Here is an 18,200-nt window from a genome sequence, read left to right as displayed (position 1 = left end):
CCAGCACACTCAGATTCTCTTGCTTGGTATGTGGACATGTCACCAGGAAGCCAACACTCCAACACGGCTGTATAAAGTGTATATGGACCACCATCCCAACAGCACATGCCCGTTTAAATCTATTACCTCTACATGCACAGTTCTTTGAATTAACAACCCCATGTTGACATCACCTGACTAGTGTACTGACAAGGAATGACAGCCAAGGATTTCCATCACTCATTCGCATCAGCTAAAAGCAGCCGTCATCATGTGATACTTTACTCTGCTTTCTCACAGTCACAATTAGAAGCCTATTCATTTATACAAAGATACTTTCTCCACACACACATACATATATATAGATAAATGTACTACGAATGAAAAAAAAAGTTTGCTTTCTTGCTTAATAAAATTCAACAATGTCAACATCTGAACAGTTTTTTTTTTTCTCTTCTTTTTCATTCATTAGTTTGAGTTCAGTACACATTAATATATTCAAGAACAGAGACATTTTTCTGGTTATTTGAGAAATCATTAAAACAATGAGGTTAGATGTTTCATTATGGTATGTTCCAGGTCATTGTGAATAAGCTCAGTACATAAAAGTGCATCCACATGAATTACTGTAATGTAAAACAAAACAAAAAAATATAAACTACACTGCTTCTCTTTCAAAATAATAGAACCACAAGGCTGGCTGTTCTTGAATGCATGTATGAGACCTCCAGCATGATTGGTCTCAGCTCCCACATATGGTAAGCATTTTTGTGTATGACTTTATACACTGCCAATAAAACAGCCATACCCTTTTTGCTGGGGTGTGCATGGGTATGCTGACTGCAAAACACTGACATGAATTACCTGATCTTTGGTACGCATATCTGATGAGCATGTGCAATGTAAACACACAGGGAATTGAGACACTCGCAGGTTGGCAGGTATATTACCTGTGATGTAAAAATCTCCACCCTTCACCACAAGGATTGAACTGAGGATCCTAGGACTGCAAGTCCAGTCTGCTGTTCCCTTCCAGTATGGTCACAAAATATGTTACCCTTTAAGGATAAAATGTGTATCTTCCAAACATAGGCCATGCTTCCCTGGATGTGCACAGTTGAATTCAAATCATGACATCCAAAGAATTGTCGGAAAGGTTTCTTTCTGGTACACATATGACAGAAGAAAGAAACACAGCTCAAAAAGTGAATCTGATAGAAGAGAGTTGTAGCCATTAATCCAACAAGAATACTGAAATAATTGTGGAACAAAACGTGAATTTCAGATGAAATGCACTGAGTAAGTTGACAGAATACTTCCTGGATAATCATTAATGTAGTTTACCATCAAATGCAGAAGAAAAGAATGGAGCATGTCAGCAGTTTCGTTTTCATCTACAAAGATAAACACAAATAAGGAAAGAGCTGAGGAAAATCCATCAATTTCAGTGCTGATCAATTACCCGGTATAAATAGCAGGTAGTGTCTACTATCTACAAACTTTTTAATGAACTAGCGCAGTAGCAATGAAGTGATATTCCAAAACGCAGTGTCAACCATACAGATGACAGCCTCACAAATCTGACTGGAGTACAATGAAATAGTCTTTTTACACAACATTCTGAAGTCATGTAAAACACTGAATCCATCAAGATCAATGCCTACACCACTGCATCTTCCAATAAACATGCATGGCAGATCATAAGGTAAAACCACATAATGGAATAAACTGGAAAATATTTCTGAACACAATGATAAGCGCATTTCAAAACTCACCAGTAACCATAAAAACTGCTAGCAAAATTTGCTCACTGCTTACTTTGTTTCAAATAATATGGGAATATATGAGTGCTGTTACAAACCCAATCATTTCCTTCAAATCAGATGGAAAAAAAACCATCCAGAATGAAAAATGTCTGCAAGCCATTTAGCACCTCTAAGAAAAGCCGTGCAGAGACACGCATGGTTATTACACTGCAAATGCCAGTGCAAATGTCTTACGACCATTCCCAGACCAGCAGTTTACACAGATGGTAACTAAACGTGAAACTGTCCACTAAACTGATGACAGTTCTGGAGAACAGTTCACCTGTCTACTATCACACCTTCCACAGCCTCAAAGCTCAAAGCCAGGTCATGGCCGGGACATGTCTTGTTGATGACAAGGTAAAGCAACAGGCAGCTGCAATTACTGGGATCATGCAAAAGCAGGGCAGCCAACGCTGATAGAAAACAGAAACAAAAAGATATAATGGTATTATGTACATTATTGCTTCAGTGAATGATAGAGCAGCATAACATGTTGGACAGTATTTCATACACAAAACAGTCAGTCTGGTACCTACATAACACATCAGACAACACACCCACAACAGTCAGTCTGGTACCTACATAACGCATCAGACAACACACCCACAACAGTCAGTCTGGCACCTACATAACGCATCAGACAACACACCCACAACAGTCAATCTGGCACCTACATAACGCATCAGACAACACACCCACAACAGTCAGTCTGGTACCTACATAACGCATCAGACAACACACCCACAACAGTCAGTCTGGTACCTACATAACGCATCAGACAACACACCCACAACAGTCAGTCTGGTACCTACATAACGCATCAGACAACACACCCACAACAGTCAGTCTGGTACCTACATAACGCATCAGACAACACACCCACAACAGTCAGTCTGGTACCTACATAACATCAGACAACACACCCACAACAGTCAGTCTGGTACCTACATAACGCATCAGACAACACACCCACAACAGTCAGTCTGGTACCTACATAACGCATCAGACAACACACCCACAACAGTCAGTCTGGTACCTACATAACGCATCAGACAACACACCCACAACAGTCAGTCTGGTACCTACATAACGCATCAGACAACACACCCACAACAGTCAGTCTGGTACCTACATAACACATCAGACAACACACCCACAACAATCAGTCTGGTACCTACATAACACATCAGACAACACACCCACAACAGTCTGGTACCTACATATCAGACAACACACCCACAACAGTCAATCTGGCACCTACATAACGCATCAGACAACACACCCACAACAGTCAGTCTGGCACCTACATAACACATCAGACAACACACCCACAACAGTCTGGTACCTACATAACATATCAGACAACACACCCACAACAGTCAGTCTGGTACCTACATAACACATCAGACAACACACCCACAACAGTCTGGTACCTACATAACACATCAGACAACACACCCACAACAGTCAGTCTGGTACCTACATAACGCATCAGACAACACACCCACAACAGTCAGTCTGGTACCTACATAACACATCAGACAACACACCCACAACAGTCAGTCTGGTACCTACATAACGCATCAGACAACACACCCACAACAGTCAGTCTGGTACCTACATAACGCATCAGACAACACACCCACAACAGTCAGTCTGGTACCTACATAACACATCAGACAACACACCCACAACAATCAGTCTGGTACCTACATAACACATCAGACAACACACCCACAACAGTCTGGTACCTACATATCAGACAACACACCCACAACAGTCAATCTGGCACCTACATAACGCATCAGACAACACACCCACAACAGTCAGTCTGGCACCTACATAACGCATCAGACAACACACCCACAACAGTCAGTCTGGTACCTACATAACGCATCAGACAACACACCCACAACAGTCAGTCTGGTACCTACATAACGCATCAGACAACAGTCAGTCTGGTACCTACATAACGCATCAGACAACACACCCACAACAGTCAGTCTGGTACCTACATAACGCATCAGACAACACACCCACAACAGTCAGTCTGGCACCTACATATCAGACAACACACCCACAACAGTCAGTCTGGTACCTACATAACGCATCAGACAACACACCCACAACAGTCAGTCTGGTACCTACATAACGCATCAGACAACACACCCACAACAGTCAGTCTGGTACCTACATAACGCATCAGACAACACACCCACAACAGTCAGTCTGGTACCTACATAACGCATCAGACAACACACCCACAACAGTCAGTCTGGTACCTACATAACGCATCAGACAACACACCCACAACAGTCAGTCTGGCACCTACATATCAGACAACACACCCACAACAGTCAGTCTGGCACCTACATATCAGACAACACACCCACAACAGTCAGTCTGGCACCTACATATCAGACAACACACCCACAACAGTCAGTCTGGTACCTACATAACACATCAGACAACACACCCACAACAATCAGTCTGGCACCTACATAACACATCAGACAACACACCCACAACAGTCTGGTACCTACATATCAGACAACACACCCACAACAGTCAATCTGGCACCTACATAACGCATCAGACAACACACCCACAACAGTCAGTCTGGCACCTACATAACGCATCAGACAACACACCCACAACAGTCAGTCTGGTACCTACATAACGCATCAGACAACACACCCACAACAGTCAGTCTGGTACCTACATAACGCATCAGACAACAGTCAGTCTGGTACCTACATAACGCATCAGACAACACACCCACAACAGTCAGTCTGGTACCTACATAACGCATCAGACAACACACCCACAACAGTCAGTCTGGTACCTACATAACGCATCAGACAACACACCCACAACAGTCAGTCTGGTACCTACATAACGCATCAGACAACACACCCACAACAGTCAGTCTGGTACCTACATAACGCATCAGACAACACACCCACAACAGTCAGTCTGGTACCTACATAACACATCAGACAACACACCCACAACAGTCTGGTACCTACATAACGCATCAGACAACACACCCACAACAGTCAGTCTGGTACCTACATAACGCATCAGACAACACACCCACAACAGTCAGTCTGGTACCTACATAACACATCAGACAACACACCCACAACAGTCAGTCTGGTACCTACATAACGCATCAGACAACACACCCACAACAGTCAGTCTGGTACCTACATAACACATCAGACAACAGTCAGTCTGGTACCTACATAACGCATCAGACAACAGTCAGTCTGGTACCTACATAACGCATCAGACAACACACCCACAACAGTCAGTCTGGTATCTAACAGGGAGGAGCTCAAGCCACAGGCTTCACAAAAAGTTAAGGATCACTTCATAAAAGCATGCATGTTTTCATAAAATGAGAAAAACAACAACAAGAGCAAAAAAAAAAAACAAGAGAATATTTAAACCACACAGGCTGTATATAGTCCATCACTGCCTGTTTCAGGCACAAGCACCATGAACAGCTTGAAAAATGTGTTTGAAAAACTAGATTTCAGCCAAAAATGTACTGTTATTCAGTGATGTCTGAACAATATCTGTGTGTAGTGGCAAAATAATCACCTCCGGTAACGAGTGGTGCTCATTACACTGGCAGCACACACTGCAGTTTGTCGAAAATTCGGCATCTTTCCACCATGCACCCGTGAAGAAAACTGCAAGTTCCCACAAGTGGTCCTTAATTTTTTGTGAACCCTGTATTTCCAGACATCTACTTCAATCAAGTGTCGGTGTCACAATGTCTTGTATTTGTATTTCTTTTTATCACAACAGATTTCTCTGTGTGAAATTCGGGCTGCTCTCCCCAGGGAGAGTGCGTCGCTACACTACAGCGCCACCCTTTTTTTTTTTTCCTGCGTGCAGTTTTATTTGTTTTTTCGTATTGAAGTGGATTTTTCTACAGAATTTTGCCAGGAACAACCCTTTTGTTGTCGTGGGTTCTTTTACGTGCGCTAAGTGCATGCTGCACACGGGACCTCAGTTTATCGTCTCATCCGAATGACATCATCTGACATTTCCTTGAAGAGAGTGGTCCTTAATTTGTTTTTAATCCTGAATTTCCAGACATTTGCAATCAGCACATACAATCATGACACATTCTGTGCCACAATGTCTGACATTTCCTTGACGAGGGCTGCGCTCGACATGCCGCGCAGACAACGCAGGTTTCAATGTCTGTGGTACTGCATGCATTCTTTGCGACTCTCAATATCTAGGCTACATCTACACAACAAACACAGTGTTTTGGAATGCTGTAAACATCAATACACAAAATAATTATCAATAACCTGCTACACACAGGAGGACATATCTATCAAGCATGGTATGCATATATTCAAATAAACAGGAAATCACATACACAATCTTGCCACAACCAACTGCATGAAAATGTCACCATACATACTTCACAAGCTGCATCAAACACACAACATGTCATACACAAACATGATACCACACTACTGTTCACATTTACAACTTCAAACACATTCTGAGTATACGACCTTTAAACAGAAGCACGTTACAGTCCCACAGCATTTCTCGACCATCAGAGCAGTGAACTCAAACCCACTGTTTGTAATGGTTCGGCACAGGGATGCCAGGCCCCTCCCTCCACTGATCTTAACTCTCTCCGGATAAAATGTATTCGGTTTCAGACGACGGAATGGAATAGCATTTTCAAGAAATAAAACTCCATCACACGCTGTACACATGATTTTGTGATTAGCCAAGCAGAGTGCGCTATTCTGGGTCACTCCACAACCAAATGTATGATTGGCCAGCCTGCCATGTGTGGCCCATCTCACACACACGCTGACAAAGTCACTGACCTGTCGTCTGCTCGCATGCCAGCCTGTTAGCAAAGCGGGCTCTTCTCAAATGTTGTGGAGCGAACAAGGCAGCGATGGCAATGTTTTAGTGTTGCCGAAGTACTTGAAATGCTCCAAACTTAAGGGTCGGACATTGAAGAGGTGGATGATGATGAAGAAGAAAGTGAATTTAATGCAGAAAGCGAGCATGGGTATGATGATTCGGGGTGAAAAATTGGCATTATTTTCTACATATGGCAAAACTGTAAAAATAAGATGAGAAATTAGATTTTTTTTAATATGTAATAGCTCAACACATAATAAACCAGTTCTGAAAGTTTCATTTTCTTACTCTGTATTTTGTATTTTTTGTAATTTTTTTCCAAACCCTTACAAACGGGCTGTCTGTGGGGGAAAAGCAAGGGAGAAAACTTGTCGTCCCGAGTGAGTTAACCTTCCCCGACCAGGCACACAACCACACCTGGGTGTAGGAAGGAAAACTGGAGTAAAGCGCCTTTCCCAAGGACATGACACCATGTACAAATGAAGCCTCAAACTCTGATCACTGATGAACACTGGACCAGAAGTCAACACCTAACTGACTCTATCATGGCGCTTCCAATGAAGACATGAGCAGAGTGAAGCAGTTCACACAGGCATCACGTGGGCATCAACATGAAAACAAACACAAAAAAGAAAATTTTCTATCTAAATTTACGTTTAAGTAACATACTTACCGTGACCCACTAGTGCAGACTCCGGCAGGGGTCTGACATTCCTGTCCTGTGCAAACTACTATCCGCCAATGTGGAGAAAACGAAAGTAGCTACGGCCGATAACCTCCCAGAAGTAGGTAACCTCCTCCTTTGCCCCCCTGACTAGCGCCCTCTTTTTAAAAAGCAGTTAACTGGTCATGCATGGGAGACTGACATTCACAGAAGCTCTTTCCTTTCTGCTGCAGTTCGTTCCCTTCAACCAATGCTGAACCAGAAGGAATGACTGCTGTGTGAATTGCTTGACAAATGTCTCACCCTGCTATGTCACATAACATGAAATTATCACCATTATCATCAATGTTGTTTACAGCCTAACCAATACCACAGGGCCACATCAGGGATAGAAACGCTGTCAATACTGATCTGTAGAACCTCAAAGGGAAAAAAAACAGAAAAAAAAACAGAGTAAAGAAGCTGAGCAGAAGTCAAGTCCTGTTCATGCACACTATCCTAAATCGTGCTTCTGACATCTGGTACAGTTTCCGTTTCAAGACGTGTCAAGGCATGCAGAATGATACATATACACTGAACCGTATCTGGGGAAAACAAAACAAGCAGGTGGCTGACCTCCAAAACCGCAACACACTGGTCAGACCCTGAGCAGGTCTGGTTCAAACCTCCAGAAACATCAACAAAACAAAGAAATGGTCAAGTGGCACTACCTCCATTCATTCTGGTGAAACAAGAGTGTGTGTCGGTCATGAAAGAAATAACGGCCATACTTGAACAGATGTACACCTGGTGTGCCACAAACGTACGCACACGACTCAATTTTGATTCAGATCTGTCTTCTGGTGAGAAATGTTCACTCTGACATCTCTTGCACTGCATCCACTCAAAACTTTCTTTTTAAAAAGATCAACCAAAAAAACCTGACAAACACATTTCAGCAAAAACCACTGAATTACAATACAAATGTTATGAAGTTCAAGTAAAACCATGCACATGTATTTTTTTAAAAAAATATTAAAAAACATAACACGCATCACAATGGACTCAAACAATGAGGGAAAGAAGAAAACGGCACAAAGTCTGCCTTTGCTGCCAATGAATAGCTGAACGAAGAAAAAAATGTCATAAATGATTTCTGGGAAAGAACAAACAGCACTGTTGACAAATTTCACAGCTTCTTCTTTTATCCAAAACTGATTTATATGTTCACATTTCAAATGCCTTGAAATGTAAAATCTCCTGACAGTACTGATGCCATAACAAAAAAATGGATGGACTTTCTCCAAGACAATGATATGGTTTAAACAAACTAACGAGAAAAAAAAAAAGAGATTTCCACTTAACACACAAAAAAATCTACCAGATTCAATTTCCTTTACATTTACATGTCTGAACACACACACACAGATACACACACACACAGGAGACACACACACACGCACATGCACACACACACACACACACACTTCACACACAAAAGCATGCACATACATACACACACACACACCCACATTACATGCCTAGTATCACTTAAAGAGAAAAGATGCAAAATCAAAGAAACACACACACACACAAGAACACACGAAAAAAAACAGGCATCAGAAACAGAAACGGTGGGAAGGTACGATCCACCACTGACATCAGTGTCCAACGCTGTCCAGGTGTGTGTGACGGTCACTCCGACTTGTCCAGCTTGGTCCACTCCAAGGACGCCTTGTACAGCTTGTCCTGCAGCTCCTGGTCCTTCATGCTCTCCTCTATCTCCTTCTCCTGGCAGTCCCTGCACACACACCACACCTTAACTCTCTCCATACGAACGGCGAAAGAGACGACGTTAACAGCGTTTCACCCCAGTTACCATCATCAAAATATTGCAAGCGGAAGGCTCTTATACTGAAGAGGTGAATGTTGACAAAGAATACCACAGTTCTGACGACGGAAGCTAAAGGTTGGGTCATTCAGACACCCACTGGACATCCGAGGGGTCTGTGTAGAGGAGAAGAGAGGACTGGCCGGCCGTACTGAGTGAGTTAACTTTTTTTTAAAATAGCCAATACTGACATTCAATGAACAACAACCACACTCACAGACACACACAAAAGTTCATCAACCCACCCACCTATACATCACACACATGCGTGCATGCTCACACACACACACAACACTATCATTTTCTTATTTCAAAGAGAATATATATACGATAGTCGGTCGTGTCCAACTATGACCATCAGAACAGCAGAGAAGGCAACTGCTGTTCCGACTATTTGGGCTAGAATCTGATTATAGTGGAGAGTCTTGCCCAAGTTACATCCCCATTCTCTCGGCCAGGAGAGTTTTTGGACAGTCGGCGTTGGGATGGTTCCCAAAGGCCAGCTAGCCCCAACACTCAGCTTGTATCACAGATTGATGTAAGTTTACATATGAGCTTACAGCAAAGTGAGAGCTGTATTTTCAATGGTTTCTCCAGTCAATGGAAAATCATTTACAGCTTAGTCTTTTGTGAAGGACTATGACTCTCATACTAGGAGGCAAAGTTGCACTAGGCTCTTAGTGCTGCAGCCTAAGAGAATAGTGACACTCAAACAACCACCACGATACACACAGACACACACAATTTCGTCCATCAGCCCATCCACCCATACATCACACAAACACACACACAGGACACATTAATTTTTTCTTTTGACAATAGTGACATTCAAACAACCACCACCATACACAAAGACACATGCAAAAGTCCATCAGCCCAGTCACCCATACATCACACATAAACACGATCACACACACACACACACACACACGACACATTAAATTTTTCTATGGAGAATAGTGACATTCAGCAACAACCATACACACAGACACACATGGAAGTCCATCCGCCCACCCTCCCATACATCACACACACACACACTCACACACATACACACACACACGCTCACACACACACACACGCGCGCGCTCACACACACACTCACATACACACACACACACACAAACACACGCGTGCTCACACACACACACACGACACATTACATTCTTCTACAGAGAATACTGACATTCAAACGACAGCCACACATACACATGCACAAATGTCCATCAGCCCAACCACCCATACATCACACAAAAACACATGCACACACACACAAATACACACACAGGCACACACACAAATCCATCAGTTAACCCACCCACCCATCTCACGCACACACAAACCCCCTTCACCCCACATACACTCCTACACCCATGCATACCCCTACACCCACACCCACACACATCCCCATACCCACCCCTACACCCACATACACACCCCTACTCCTCCACAGACCCCTACACACACACGCACACCCCTACACCCACATACACACCCCTACTCCTCCACAGACCCCTACACACACACACCCCCCTACACCCACACCCCTACACCCACATACACACCCCTACTCCTACACAGACCCCTACACACACACACTCCTACACCCACACCCACACTCACCGCCCACACTCATTCTTACATTTCCCTCCTACACCCACATCCCTACACCCACCCCACACCCCTACACCCACCCACACACCTACCCCCACAATCCTACCCCCACCCCCACACCCCTACCCCCACACCCCTACACTCACCCACTACACTCACACCCACACTTCCTCCCCACACCCCTACCCCCCACCCACACCCCTACCCCCACACACACACCCCTACCCCCACACCCCTACACTCACACCCACACTTCCTCCCCACACCCCTACCCCCCTACCCCTACCCCCGCACCCACCCCCACCCCTACCCCCACACACACACCCCTACCCCCACATCCCTACCCCCACACCCACCCACACCCCTACCCCCACACCCACCCACACCCCTACCCCCACACCTACCCCTACACCCACCCACACCCCTACACCACCCCTACCCCCACACCCACCCACACCCCTACCTCCACACCCACCCACACCCCTACACCACCCCTACCCCTACACCCACCCACAACCGTACACCCACCCCTACCCCCACCCACACCCACACACTGACTTGTAAAGTTTCCCGCGGACCCCGTCCAGCTCCTCAGCGGTGGCGCAGAAGACGGTGGTCTGGGCGCCGTCCTCACAGGTCTTCATCAGGAAGTAGACAAAGGGAGAGAAGCTGATGCGGATGAAGCGGCTCGTCTTGAAGGGCATGTGGCGGTGAGCGTTGCTGTTCACCACCCCCGGGTTCACCATGTTCACCGTCACCTCCGTGTCTGCAGCGAAGGTCAAGACAATCAGGGTCTTAGTTATTTCACTCTTTTCTTTCTGAATATGAATTAATTATACTGTGCCATCAATGTTTGATGGTCATGCAGTGTTACAGGTGCGCTTTTCAAGGAAATGGAAATATATCAAACTGGGTTTGTCTGAAGTGAAGGTCAAGACAATGAGGTGTCTTTTCTTCTGAATCTGAATTAATAACACTGTGCTCAACACTCAGCCTATATCACAGATTGACGTCAGTATACAGCTGGGCCAACGCAGCAAAGTGAGAGCTGTATTACCAATGGTTTCTCTATTGCAATGGGAAACCATTCACAGCTTAACTCTTTTGTCAAGGACACACTATGACTCTCAAACTAGGAGGCAAAATTGCACTGGCTCTTAGTGCTGCAGCCTTGGGGGCTAGTCGGTCTATGGGAACCATCCCAATGCTGACTGTCCTAAAACCCTCTTGGCCGAGAGAGTGGGGATGTAACTTGGGTAAGACATTCTCCACTATAATCAAATTCTAGCCCAGATAGTCAGCACAGCAGTTGTCTCCACTGCTGTTCTGATGGTCAAAGTTGGACATGACTGACTATCATACAATACTGTGCCATCAATTTTGATGGTTATGCAGTGTTGCAAGCGTGCTTTTGAAGAAACTGTAAATAAATTAAACTGGGTTAGTAAAAACACTATAGAGAGAAAGAGAACCCCAGTTTTTCATGTCTCTAGCTAGGCCAGTCTGGCTACCATAGACTGATATAGGTCCCTGGGGACAAGTCCCAACCTTCGTAGACCCTGCTTGTGGGGAGAGGACAGTCAATCAAAATGACAACTTCTGGAACCCCTGCTTGTAGGATGCGAAACAAGGAGCCTCAGCAACTGTGGCTGGTACGGAAATCCAAAGAGGCACTGTTCTTGTAAAAAAATTTTAAAAAATTAACTTTGTTTAAAACATTCTGAGCAGGATGACAAACATGTGATTTTCTGACTTCCCCCTTTACATTTGACATAGCATTTTCTTGTTCATTTTGTGTGTGTGCGTGTGCGTGTGCGTGTGTGAGTGTGTGAGTGTGTGTGTGTGTTAAATTTTGTAATCAGACTTGCCATCCTCTAACCAGACTTGAGAGCAGCATTTCATTGCTTTTTCACAAAAGCATAACTGTGTCTGAGAGTATCGGCACCAACAACCACCACGCTAAAATAACAAAGATTTTTAAAAAAACCCATTATTCATCATTTGTCTTTATACTGACGGGCAACCAAAGTAGCCTCCAGACCAATGGAAAAGGCCAAATCTTGTGAAAGCCGGACTGAATGACACAGAAAGCAAATGCTAAGCACCAAGGCAGCAGTCAGTCAGTTCTACCCAGGCAGACAGCCTGTTGTGCAAATGACTCCATGTTTGTGAAGCGCTGAGAGCTTGGTCTCTGAGCGCTGACAGGTGTTGTGTAAGTATCAATAGTAAGGTTAATAATAATGATAATAAAATAATGAAAGTCCTCAGAGTCTGGTCTCTGACCAAAGATAGATGCTATAGAAGTATCAATAAACAAGGTATAAATAACAATATCATCATTATCAACAAGTGCTTGCAGTTTGGTCTCTGACCAAAGACAGGTGCTATCAAAGTATAAATAATAATGGTAATAATAACAATTATGTACACTCCTTAAAGTATATTCTACTTGGTTTCTGATGAAATGTGACTGTGTGGTTTTTGCATTTTTAACGACTTTATGTGGAACTGGATTACATATGTTTTTCCTTGAGAAGTCTAACCTTCACTGCAAAGGGGAAAAAAATTGTTTAATAATAACAATAATCATAAACTGCACCTTTCAGCCTCTCAGCCAAATGCTGTGAGTACAGCAGCACAGCAAACTTGCTCTGGGCGTAGGCTTTGCCAGGAGTGTAGTCCCCTTTCAGGTTGATGTTATCGAAACGGATCTCCCCAAGGTTGGCAGCGGAGGCCGTCGTGTTGATGATGCGGCTCGGCGCCGAGGATTTCAGCTTGTCCAGCAACAGTTCCGTCAGCAGGAATGTGCCTGCAGGAAATTGTTTTTGTTTTTTTTAATTTATCAATGTTGCTTGCAGCCCTGTCAATCACACAGTTTCATCTTTCATCCCTCTGAATTGGAGCTGGGTATGTGTGTGAATGACTGGTGTGTTAGCACTTTGATTTGTCTTTGCACAAGATTCAGCAGTATATAGGAAATTTTAGCCCAATATCCCAATCGAACCATATAATTATGTGACCTGGTTCGAGACAAAATTTGACAAAAAACAAGAACGCCAGAGAATCGACAGACAGACAGAAAATACGAAAAAACTTAGCCGTATGGAGAGCACAGGAACAGGAGTCATAATGGCTGCCGGAAAAAGAGGGCGCTAGCCAGCGGGACAAAGGGGAGGTTACCTACTTCCGGGAGGTTATCGGCCGTAGTTTCATTTTCTCCGCATAGGCGGATAGTAGTTTGCACAGGACAGGAATGTCAGACCCCTGCCGGAGTCTGCACTAGTTGGGTCACGGTTAAGTATGTGTAATTAAACAATATTTTTTATATCTAACAGGGCCATGTCACAACTGTTTTTTTTTTGGGGGGGTTTTGTATTTTTCCTCCGTGCAGTTTTATTTGTTTTTTCCTATCAAAGTGGATTTTTCTGCAGAATTTTGCCAGGAACAACCCTTTTGTTGCCGTGGGTTCTTTTACGTGCGCTAAGTGCATGCTGCACACGGGATCTCAGTTTATCGTTTCATCTGAATGACTAAATAAAAAAAAAACCATACCTTTTTATCTACCTGTGTAGTATTGGTTTGTTCCAATGCACTTTTTATTTGTATTTGTATTTCTTTTTATCACAACAGATTTTTCTGTGTGAAATTTCTGTGTGAAATACTGTTACCATCAATCCCATAGAATCTATCAATTTTTTGCCAGAGGATATAAATAAACAAATAAACTCAAGCATCAGTGAAGGAACAGATGTTAACAGAATGAAAGTGCAGTGAGCACAGACACTACTGTGAACACTGACGACAAATGTCAAGTTCCTAAACAGTCCTTTCCTTACCCAGGTAGTTGACAGCAAACTGGAGTTCAAACTTCTCAGCCGACTTCTCCTCTGGACACATCATGACTCCAGCATTGTTCACCAGGATGTGGAGATGCTCCTCCTCTGAAAACAAGTACAGGGCTCTCCGCTCACCTACAGATCAATGTCATCTTGGTAACTGTGACTACTGCACGTACACACACTGAACAATTGTCGTTCTTATCTTCAATCTTGAAACAAAATTCTTCTTCACTTTTGAATAAAATTAAAAACACAAAACACTTTCAGCAAACCAACTATCTTCTTCTTCTTCTTCTGCGTTCACTCGTATGCACACGAGTGGGCTTTTACGTGTATAACCGTTTTTACCCCGCCATGTAGGCAGCCATACTCCATTTTCGGGGGTGTGCATGCTGGGTATGTTCTTGTTTCCATAACCCACCGAACGCTGACATGGATTACAGGATCTTTAACGTGCGTATTTGATCTTCTGCTTGCATATACACACGAAGGGGGTTCAGGCACTAGCAGGTCTGTACATGTGTTGACCTGGGAGATCATTAAAATCTCCACCCTTTACCCACCAGGCGCCGTCACCGTGATTCGAATCCAGGACCCTCAGATTGACAGTCCAACGCTTTAACCACTCGGCTATTGCGCCCGTCAAACCAACTATCAAGTAATGTGAGAAATGAAGACAGAAAGAAAAAGGACAAGTGGTATAAAAGAACACAAACAACTTAGTAAATGATACACCTTTCTCTTATTCCATCATTATACCTTTCTTTAAAGCACAAACTAATCATGATTTTTTTTTTCATCTTGGTCCTTGGAAACATTATTAATTCTGTGTAATATTTCTACATAAAAAATCATAATTCTTCAATGACTTTCTATTGCTCATCATTCAAAATGGCTTTAGAAAACATATTACAAAATACCACCCTGGATACATAAGAATGAAGATGTGTTTCTAAAATTAATTAACAATGCAAAGTGTGGAAGGTAGTGATAGTGTTCACACGTTTAAAATTTCCCAGGTTCCACGTTCATTTATATCTCTAATTTCCCAAAATTCCCATTTTCATATAAGCTCACATAAACACTGAAATATAAATATACCGGTTCACAGAATGTATTCTTAAAGCTGTTACTGTTGCTGTGTTAGTATTCATCATGACAAAAGTTGCAATCTCTCTCTCCTCGTTAGTATTCATCATTACAAAAGTTGCAATCTCTCTATCCTCGTTAGTATTCATCATTACAAAAGTTGCAATCTCTCTCTCCTCGTTAGTATTCATCATTACAAAAGTGGCAATCTCACTCTCGTTAAACTTGTCAACAAAGGCTCGTATAGACTTGAAAGAGGCCAAGTCCAACAACATGAACACAATATTAATGTTGCTCGTTTCTTTGCGTAACTCCTCAGCAGTGGCTCTCCCTTCTGTTTCATTCCTGCAGGCCAGAATCAGACGAGCACCTGGACAGTTGAAAAAACGTAAAACAAAAAGGTCATTTTGGCTCACGATAGTTATATACATGTTCAAGTCAAGCCAAAGGCATCAGTATCCAAATATGGAAGTTCGAATTCAGTATCATTATCAATTCATTCAGCAATGAAATTCCTTCTCAAAAAGTGCACACAACAAACTGAGTCTGATTTAAATTTCATTTTGAATTAGAATTTAATTAACATTTCCCCACTGACTTTCTTAGTACACTGGACTACAGAAACTAAAGTATAAGAACAGGAGAATGGTACACATTCACTCTAATTATCAGTCTATGTGCTCCAAAATTATTTTATTTTTTAAAATTCTGAATCGCGGTAAAAATGAACAAAATTAACCACAGGGAAAAAAAGCAATGTATATCACGCCGTACCTCTCTTAGCAAACTCAGTAGCTGCTGCTTTGCCTACACCCGAGTTTGCTCCAGTGACGATGACAGTCTTTCCATTCAGCTGAACTCCACCCACACATTTGGGACCTCGCAGCCAAGACCTGCCAGTCACAAAGCATTGGCACACTTATACAATGAGTATATGTATGTCACACATCACTTTACTGTGCTGTACACACACTCGTACATCAGATAGTCCACAGCTAAAATGAAATTGAGTGCATTTCAGTGTAACTATCAAATATGGATGTCATAAAGATAAATCCAAATACATTATTTTATAAACACATAATGCGTGGATGCACAACTCAGCTCCAGTGTGTCTTATCTGTGTACGATTCACTTCACGAGTCCTAGATTCGTGAAGTACTGAAACTGGAACATGATATCCTGTTTTAGTACCGAATCGATTCATGTGTCGCAATGCGCGATCTGCATCACTGATTTCTTCATTAATTCAAAATCTTCTTAAGAGCACAATTGATTGATTGCTGCTTGACTGATAATGTATTCGGTACTTATGATCCACAACGCATTTCATGATACGAAAATGCGGTACTCTTGATCCGAATTCTGATGTGCTTTGCAAGCAGTTACTGATTTCGGCTTAGTTTTGTTCTCACCTCAATCCGTACAGGATACCTGCTGTGCCTGCTATAATAAACGGCCACCAAGACTCAAAAATTGCGTCTGGGTTAGGCATATTTTCCATTAACTCCTTCATCTTATCATTGTTAGCCATGTTTGCGGTTACTTTGTAATTTTTCTGAACTTATAATAATAGATAGTGTCTGACGCGAAGCAGACAACGTGAAGAGGAGTAATAATATGGATCGGAAAGTATTCGATGATATGGTCTGTTCAGTAACTATGCAAACGACATCCTTGAACTTATCAAAATGAACAATTTGGCCAAAAGAGCATTCCCTATTGTCATGTAACTCCAGTCATTTGCTCACTGGTTATGATCTATTTCAAGCTCCTTTTATACCTCGTTTTAATCTCCTGGAAAATAGATAAACGAATGAATGAAAAGGGTCTGGGACTTCCTAGATCAGTGTGTTAATTAATGGACAGAGGAGGATTTTTTTTTAAACATACGCTTTGCTTGTTTGACGAGTTTGCGTTTCCCCAAAATGTGCTTAGTTTGTGAATACGAAACATGTGAAACTGCCTGTTCTTATGGTGATAGCCGCTGCCGCGCCCGCGGTGTGTCCAATAAAACATGAAAGTGAAATTGACTTGTCCCCATTGGTATTAATACCTTGGAGCTTTAAAAGCGTCTACAATGTCTGGACAACTCAGTCCTGATAGGACTTTACAGGCTTTTCTTTTTCTTGATCTCTGTAGCAAAGAGATGGACGCCCCTTCTCAATCTTCGGACATGGCCTAGCATGCTGAGACGCCGCTGGCTGAGGACAGACACCAAACTTGTTCCATATATACATATAAGTTATCTGGTTGCTTTGTCAAACCCTTTGTGTACGATCCACGAACCTGGTACGATCTCATCACTCGTTCTTTGAATTGTTCTAGATTGCGAAGAGTGTTTTTGTGCTGCTGTGTAGATGATCACATAGATTACACAAATCCAAAACTTTTGGAAATCTAACAAGAATTCGCATTGC

General features: G+C 42.9%; 1 protein-coding gene across 2 annotated transcripts; it reads right to left on the bottom strand.

The window, feature by feature from the left end:
* Nucleotides 1-245: 245 nt before the first annotated feature.
* LOC143295904 (retinol dehydrogenase 12-like) lies at nt 246-17,384 on the bottom strand. Of its 2 annotated transcripts, none has more exons than XM_076607588.1 (8): nt 17,196-17,384; nt 16,555-16,673; nt 15,995-16,150; nt 14,689-14,793; nt 13,452-13,661; nt 11,411-11,618; nt 9,008-9,148; nt 246-2,200 (listed from the first exon to the last, which is right to left on the bottom strand). In XM_076607588.1, exons 1-7 carry the CDS (start codon nt 17,312-17,314, stop codon nt 9,043-9,045), a joined length of 1,023 nt encoding a protein of 340 aa, XP_076463703.1. In that variant the 5' UTR covers nt 17,315-17,384; the 3' UTR covers nt 246-2,200; nt 9,008-9,042. The 2 variants fall into 2 exon arrangements, 1 of the variants encoding a protein (XP_076463703.1); XR_013057090.1 differs by lacking the exon at nt 246-2,200 and adding an exon at nt 4,740-4,950 and having other exon boundaries at nt 5,067-9,148.
* Between the last annotated feature and the right edge of the window lie 816 nt (nt 17,385-18,200).

This window comes from Babylonia areolata, chromosome 21 (genome assembly GCF_041734735.1).
Source record: "Babylonia areolata isolate BAREFJ2019XMU chromosome 21, ASM4173473v1, whole genome shotgun sequence".
Taxonomy (NCBI): domain Eukaryota; kingdom Metazoa; phylum Mollusca; class Gastropoda; order Neogastropoda; family Buccinidae; genus Babylonia; species Babylonia areolata.
This window is presented reverse-complemented; position numbering and strand designations above follow the sequence as displayed.

What these genes read in the sequence shown, in the direction of transcription:
- LOC143295904 (XM_076607588.1), bottom strand. Translation starts at nt 17,314, where the DNA reads ATGGCTAACAATGATAAGATGAAGGAGTTAATGGAAAATATGCCTAAC. An exon ending in GGTATCCTGTACGGATTGAG is followed by an intron (nt 16,674 to 17,195) that starts GTGAGAACAAAA and finishes TGTGACTGGCAG; the next exon opens with GTCTTGGCTGCGAGGTCCCA. An exon ending in GTCCGCGGGAAACTTTACAA is followed by an intron (nt 9,149 to 11,410) that starts GTCAGTGTGTGG and finishes GTGTGTGTGCAG; the next exon opens with GGACTGCCAGGAGAAGGAGA.